Source organism: Suncus etruscus, chromosome 4 (genome assembly GCF_024139225.1).
Source record: "Suncus etruscus isolate mSunEtr1 chromosome 4, mSunEtr1.pri.cur, whole genome shotgun sequence".
NCBI classification, from domain to species: domain Eukaryota; kingdom Metazoa; phylum Chordata; class Mammalia; order Eulipotyphla; family Soricidae; genus Suncus; species Suncus etruscus.
In genome coordinates this window covers 12561178-12568946 of record NC_064851.1, presented here as the reverse complement: position 1 = coordinate 12568946, position 7769 = coordinate 12561178, and the positions used below count along the sequence as shown (strand labels likewise).

The 7769-nt window shown below is 52.1% G+C and overlaps 1 protein-coding gene across 1 annotated transcript; it reads right to left on the bottom strand.

The window, feature by feature from the left end:
- Positions 1 to 83: 83 nt before the first annotated feature.
- KCNA6 (potassium voltage-gated channel subfamily A member 6) lies at positions 84 to 3362 on the bottom strand. The gene has a single exon (XM_049772031.1). It carries the CDS (start codon positions 3230 to 3232, stop codon positions 1574 to 1576), a length of 1659 nt encoding a protein of 552 aa, XP_049627988.1. The 5' UTR covers positions 3233 to 3362; the 3' UTR covers positions 84 to 1573.
- Between the last annotated feature and the right edge of the window lie 4407 nt (positions 3363 to 7769).

Here is a 7769-nt window from a genome sequence, read left to right as displayed (position 1 = left end):
ACCAAACAAACAACCTTCCAGGATCCTTCCTGATCAATGACTCTTTGAGATCACAATCCTTTTCAATGAATGTTCATCGAAGAGTGTGAAAACATCGTTGTTGAAATCAAAAGGGGCTAGTAGTTCTTTTATGGAGGGGGTGGGAAGCTAGTGGGGGATTGGAAGAGGAAGGGAGTCTGAACTGGGCCCAGAGAGCTCAGAACAGTACATCACAGCTGATCAAGGCAATAAAAGAATGGCAAGGTTATTAGAGGAGAAAGGGGGGGAGCAGTGGGAAGAAAGCTGGATGGAGGAAAGTGGTTTTGAGCGGGAAGGAATAATACCTATATTTGCAGGTTCCCTTCCTGCACAGGGTGAAAATATGGGGGGGCTACAGCTTCCAGTGTGGGGTGGGGCTGGCCAAGCCACTGTTGGTCTGACTCAGCAGAAAACCAAGGCTGTCAGCTTGCAATCAATCATTGCATCTTCCTTCCTCTCAACCCATCTCATAGCTGATGAAATGGGAAGAAATCCCACTTAATAGTCATGGGTGCTTTTCCAAGAAGGGGCTGAGGGTTTTTCTAGAGGAGAAAGTCCCAGGAAGGAAGGACATGGAAGACTAGCCAAGGCTGGGAGACATAGAGAGAGAAACAAATTCCTCTAGCCCTAAGCACTAGAAGTTGTAAGGGGCAGATTTGTTTAAATGGCACCTGTCTGCAGGGCTATGAGTAGGCCAGTGGCTTGAGCCTGCTTTGCCATTTCTCCTAGCTCCATGTCTCCCTTTTCCCAGCTCCTCAGCACAGGAAGGCACTTGCACAGTCCAAGATACCTGGACAGTTCAAAAAAATAATACGGAACCTTCCTGGGAGCTGGAGCAGATAAAGGGATTTGGAAAGGTGGCATACAGGTTGATCCCAGACTGCTGCTTACCATCCCTGGATGCACCTGAATGAACCAACCACCCCTTCAACTTATAAGTGACTTCACACACGCACACACATGCCCTCTCCCCAGGTCCTCCAAAAAGCCCTTGCAATAGCAGAGCTTCTACTTCAGTCCATCCCCAATAAAAGACAGTTACTGCACTCAGCCAGGCACTAAAAGCTCTCCCGATGGTCATCTGCAGGAATTCTAGGACTAGCACAAAACAGGCAAAGGAGCAGGCATTCACCCCTTTCACCAGCTTCTGCTGGTTGGCACTGGGCTGGACGCGAAGACTGGCATACACGCGACCCTAACCCAGAGACAACCACAGAACCCAGGCCACCTGCTTTTCTTTCCATCCTCTGACATTTCTAGACCTCGACTACATACAGGTCCCAAAGGTGAAAAACCAGAGTCTTGCTGGCAGGGGAGGGCGGAGGAGAAGGGGAAGTCGGGCGAAAATCTTACCCATGGGATAGAAGATGGCACCATTGGAGTGTCAAAAAAAATAAATAAATAAAATAAAGTCATTTCCGTGGAGAAACCTGGAAGGCGGCAGGAATCAAGCAACAAAGGGGGTGTATAGTCCTGGAGACCCTGTTGGATGCAGGGGTACAGGAAGAAGCAGCCCAGAGGCCTCCTTCCTGGGTAGACCCCTGCTGGGCCAGAGTCAGACCTCGGTAAGCATTCTTTTCTCCGAGGCGCACCCACGGTGGGGCGTGGGGAGGTAGCTGGATTTCCGTTCCCGGGGTGCCTCAGACAACTCGGGTTTGCCAAGCCCATTGTCAGTGGCCTTCAGGTCAGGGGCCGGCTGCCCACAAGTGACATGCGTGTACTGGCCTTGTTCCTCCTGCTCGGTCTCTCGGTGGTAGAAGTAGTTGAAGTTGGACACGATGACGGGCACCGGCAGGGCGATGGTGAGGACGCCAGCAATGGCACATAGAGAGCCCACGATCTTGCCCCCAACAGTCATGGGATACATGTCACCGTAGCCCACCGTGGTCATGGTGACCACGGCCCACCAGAAGGCGTCGGGGATGCTGGGGAAGAGCGAGTCATCGTCGTCGGCCTCGGCGAAGTAGACAGCGCTGGAGAAGAGGATGACACCGATGAAGAGGAAGAAGATGAGCAGGCCCAGCTCGCGCATGGACGCCTGCAAGGTCTTGCCCAGGATCTGGAGGCCTTTGGAGTGCCTGGAGAGCTTGAAGATGCGGAATACGCGCACCAGGCGGATGACCCTGAGGATGGCCAGCGACATGGCCTGCTGCTGCTGCCCGTTCTGGCCACCTCCACCGCCCGAGGACTGCTCGTGTTGCTGGACCAGTTCGGTCCCCAAAGTGATGAAATAGGGGAAGATGGCCACCAGGTCGATGATGTTCATGATGTTGCGGAAAAAAGCGGGCTTGCTGGGGCAGGCGGAGAAGCGCACGAGCAGCTCGAAGGTGAACCAGACGATGCAGAGGGTCTCCACCAGAAAGAAGGGGTCGGTGAAAAAGGAGCCCCCCAGAGTGCTCAGCAAAGAGGAACCCCCGGCCACCACCACATCTCCGGGGGACATGCCACCTCCACCTCCTCCACCAGGATGGAAGGAATAGGCCTCATCGGTATCATCTTCTTCTTCCTCCTGGCTCCCTTTGGCCCCCGGGGAGATGTGGTGGTTCCCACCACCAGCGCCTCCTCCACGACCACCATCCGCCCGGAATTGGGGCAGCGTCTCCAGGCAAAAGATCACGATGGAGATGAGGATGACCAAGACGGACACGATGGCGATACCCCGCGCGGGGCCCGAGCTTTCGGGGTACTCGAAGAGCAACCAGACCTGGCGCTGGAAAGGAGGCGAGGGGAGAGGCTTCTCATCCTCTCCACCTTCGGGTAGGCAACCCTCGTCCTCTCGGAAGGCGGCCAGAGCCTCGTCCCCCAGCTGGTAGAAGCGGATCTCCTCCAGGAAGATATCCAGGGGCACGTTAACGGGGCGCCGCAGTCGCCCCCCCGACTGGTAGTAGTAGAGGATGGCGTCGAAGCTGGGTCGATTGCGGTCGAAGAAATACTCGTTACGCAGCGGGTCGAAGAAGCGGACGCGCCTGCCCGGGTCCCCCAATAACGTGTCGGGGAAGAGGGCCAGGGTGCGCAGCTGCGTCTCGAAGCGGAGCCCCGAAATGTTGATCACCAGCCGCTCGCTGCTACAGCAGCCCCCCGATCCTCCACCGCCGCCACCAACGTTGCTGCCACCGCCCGCCTCCTCCGGGAAGTCTCCCGCGCCCTGTTGCTCTCCTTCGGGTGCTGGCACCTCCCCAGGCGCCGCCAGGGCCAGCGACTTCTCGGATCTCATGGTTCCCACCGCACCCCTCAATCCACCCCTCTCCGAGGGGCTCCTCCCTCGACTTCGAGGAACGGTTGCCCACCCTGGCCACCCCGAGCTGCCCCGCCTGGGCTTAGGGTGGGGCACGCGCTGCTGCTGCTGCTGCTGGCTGGCTGGGCTGCTGTTGCAAAGCAAATGCCACTCCGGCTGCGGGGGGGCGATCAAGGGTGCGGAGCTGCGAAGTGAACCCCGGTTCTCGCCCTGCTAGGTCCTGGGAGGTGACTCAAAGCCGACTCGAAGGCGTCTCTCGATTTTCCGCGCTCTGGGTGCCCACAGCTCGCGGGAACCCCTTGGCACGGCACCCAGGGCGCGCGCGCGCGCAAAGGGCGCAACTGGATGCCCCCCAAAAGGAAGCCAGCCCGGATCTCACCCCTCAAAACAATCACCAGCCCCTCTCCGCAGCGCTTGAGGGTAGGTTCTCGGACGCTGAGATCCACCCTCCAGGCAGGCGGGCGCTTCTGCCACTGCCTAAGGGCTTGGTCCCCGGAGAGGTGCCATCAGAGCCTCCTTCCTTCCCTCCCTCCGGCTGGGCCAAGATTCCCGGCGGGACTCGGCCGGCCTCGGCTCTCCGTCCACCTCGGGCTCCTGGGGCTGGCCAAGGTCGCCGTTCCCGCAGCCAGCCACCGCAGGCCACCGAGCTCTCAAGGAACCCCCCAAGAGGGCCCTGGAGCTGCCCCGTGGCTGGGGCGCAAAGGGACCCACCTCCCCACCGCTCACGCCTTCTTCTGCTGCAGCGGCTCGGCTCCCAGCTCTCTGCCCTTCCTTCCTTCCTTCCTTTCCCAACACACTCTCCAAATGACGTGGCAGGCCCCGCCTGCTGCCCCCTCCCACCGCACCCCCACATCACACCCCTCGCCCAGCCAGGGGCTGCGGCATCCAGCGCGCTGGGGAGACCGACGCCCGGCTCGCCTCTCCCCTGCAGTCTTTCCCGCGCGCGCGCGTCCCCGACACGCCTCTCTCTCCCCACCACCAGCACGGTTGCAGCCTGTGCAGGGAGGAGGGTTTGGGGGGACCCTGGCTCCCCTCCGGGCACCACTTAGCCTGACACCACACCCCCTCCATTTCAGCCAGCAGCCGCTTCTTTCCCACTCCCCACCCCATTTTGGCTGACCGACTTGACCTGCGCAGTACATTTCATCAGTAACACAGCCACCCCACGACACAGCACAGCACATAGAAATGTAATCCAGGAAAAAAAATGCATCCAGAAAAAAAGAAAAAGAAAAAAAAAAGAAAAGATATCATCATGCATTTAAGTAGATGCATCTGCCAGCTTCTCTGAAGTCCACTCCCAAAGGGGTGGGATGGGGGAAGCATTTTGGAGATGTGTTTGAAAGCTACTTGCCAATTTAAACTATCCTCAGAGTACCCCCACATCTCTCCCTGTGAGGCTGAAAAAAAAATAAATAAAAACAAGAGGGGCTACAGTGCTTCCTAATATTGCAGGGGCACCTTAAGAAAAAGAGATGGGAATCTCTCATTGCTTCCCACCAGAAGTTCCCAATGGCAGCCCTAGGAAAGTAAGAACCACCCAATATGCTTATCTAGCTGAGGTCTACTCCAGGCATTGGCACCCTGGTATTATTGCTCTCACCGCCCTGAGAGCATATTTGTAAGGATCTGAGTTGACCTATCACTCCCATCGGCGTTGAGAGTCAGAGACCACTTCTGATAATGCAAGATGCAAAATTACATCATGCTTAGGGTTGATGTCTCAACTCACTGCTCACTGAACTTGGTGTCAGGGGATCCTTATCTGGTGGAACATTAGGACCCACCTAGTTTCTCTATTTCAGCTGAACGAGAAGGGGGGAATCCTTGCCCTTTAGAGGGTATATTTTGCGGTTTTATCTTTGGGCTAACATCCTCTGCCTATGAGGAAGTTGTAGAATGGAGAATTACTTCTTCAGTGGCTTTATTGGGGGCTTGGGACCACCTTGGTCCTAGGCCCAGGGGGTTTTGGTTCTCACAATATCTGGAAAGATTGCTTGTTTCTCAGACCTGAAAACAAAGGAGAGAGGCGAGTAGGAAGGATCCCATAAATGTGCTGATTAAAAATTCGGCCCAAGTGTTGGTTGGCATGGTGGCATGAGTACTTGCAATGCTTGATGTGGACAGCTACACTCAATGTCAGCACCTCCAGACCACTGCCAGGAGTGATCTCTGAACACAGAGCCAGGAGTAAACCCTGTGCACAACTGGGTATGGTGCAAAAGTCAATAATACTATTATTATTATTTTATAGTTAAAACTGCTGGACATCTATTCTGTGCTGGGCACATTTCAGAGGCTTTTTCTTGTCTCTTCATATTTACTCCTTGGCAAACCCCATGAGAAAGGCCACCTTGGCTCCTTGGCAAGGCTGCAGTGATATCCGCCCAGCAGTACTTGGACAGGAATTCAAGTTTGTTGCTAGAATCTCTTTTCCTAACTCTCCAGGAGCAAGAAGTGGAAAAGGTTTTTGTTTTTTTTTTTAATGGTGGGTTTTTTTAGTGGTGGATGATAAGAGGAAGAGGCATACCTTGCAGTATTCAGGACTTATTCCTGGCTCTGTGCTCAAAGATCACTCCTGGAGATGATCTACTCAGGGGGATTATATGTGGTGCCAGGGATTAAACTTCAGTTAGCTATATGTAAGGTAAATGCACTGTCTCCTGGGTCCTTTTTCTTCTAATTCTGCCAGCAACAATCTAGTCCTTCTTCAATATATCATACAGGTTGAAATGTGATAGAATGATCATACTCATCTGTAAAATGTTAGAAAGAAAGAAAGAAAGAAAGAAAGAAAGAAAGAAAGAAAGAAAGAAAGAAAGAAAGAGAAAGAAAGAAGAAAGAAGAAGAAAGAAAGAAGAGAAAGAAAGAAAGAAAGAAAGAAAGAAAGAAAGAAAGAAAGAAAGAAGTACCAAGCCATCATAAGAGAATAATCCCCAAAGACAATAGAAATGATGGGGGGGTGGGGACTGCAGTAGGACAGAGAAGTTGGAAATGGCAATTACAGTTGGAAATGATCACTTTGGAGAGGAACTGAGAACTGAAAAAAAGTAAACTGAGGGGCCTGAGCTAGGGCACAGTGATAAGGCATTTGCCTTGCACGGGGCTGACCCAGGACAGACCACAGTTCGATCCTCCAGTGTCCCATATGGTCTTCCAAGCCAGGAGTGATTTCTAAGCACATCGCCAGGAATAACCACTGAGCATCACCGGGTGTGGCCCAAAATCCACAAAAAAGAAAAAGATAAAAAAGAAAGTAAAGTGATATGATACTCCTTCAGTAACAATATTGCAAACTAAGGTGCCTCAAAGGAAGGAGGGAGAGAGAGAGAGAGAGAGAGAGAGAGAGAGAGAGAGAGAGAGAGAGAGAATCTGTCATAGAGGCAAGCTGGGAGTGGGGGTTGGAGAATAGAGTGGGGGGTAACTGGAGACATTGGTGCTGGGAAATGAACATTGGTGAAGGGATGGGGGTGTTGGAATATTGTATGACTGAAATCCAACTACAGCAGCTTTTTAACTATCTTAACATGATTTAATAAAAAATGTTATAGATGGGGCCAGAGAGATAGCATGGAGGTAGGGTATTTGCCTTGCATGCAGAAGGACGAATCCCAGCATCCCATATGGTCTCCTGAGCCTGCCAGGAGTGATTTCTGAGCATAGAGCCAGGAGTAACCCCTGAGCGCTGCTGGGTGTGACCCAAAAATAAAAACAAAAAAAAATGTTATAGATGAGGATCAGTCAGATTCTTCAGGCTGCCTCTTTCAAGTAAGAATAGATACTTGTGGTTCTGTGCCTTGGTTTCACCACACACACACACACACACACACACACACACACACACACACACACATTCTGTGAAAATGAACTAACTGACAACTAGACAGTGTTTTTTGTGAAGCTTTCTGAGCATGTTAAATCATTAGCTCCTTGAGTAGCTTAATGGGAACAGTACCTAAAAGGTACTCTCAAACCACAAAATGCATGTTGGACTCATCTTCATTGCACAGTGGGTTTGAAAGGACAGTAGTTCTCAGCAGCTTTCACACCCACAAGAGAGCTGAGGCTTCTGGCGCATGGTGTGGGTTAATAGGTCGGTCAGTGGAAGGGGTGGAAGGAGGAAACACCCTTAGCTGCATCTTTATTCCCTTGTCCTCTGGCTCTCCATATCTGGTCAGCACCAACCAGTTTCTGGCTCTCTTTGAGGCTTCTGCTTCCCACTCCCTCCTATAATCTTGCAGCAAATGAAGGAACCATCTAGTCAATTAGTTTTCCTAGTTGCAGGCTGTGTAATTAAGTAATAAAGTGTCTGGATGAGTTATTTCATTAAAAAATTATTTTTCAAGGAAAAAAAAACAAGAAATGCAAGACAAAAGATATTTTCTTACCTTTGCCCAATTATCTGTAATCATTACCTGGGATTGTAAATTGATTTGCTGGTGAGTCTTCTTGCCTTTGTTTTGTAAAGTTTAGTATAGATGATTCGTGTTGGTAGTTCTTGGTGCCTTTTTATCCA

Excerpts from the sequence above, each read along its gene's own strand:
- KCNA6 (XM_049772031.1), bottom strand. The coding sequence starts at position 3,232 with ATGAGATCCGAGAAGTCGCTGGCCCTGGCGGCGCCTGGGGAGGTGCCA.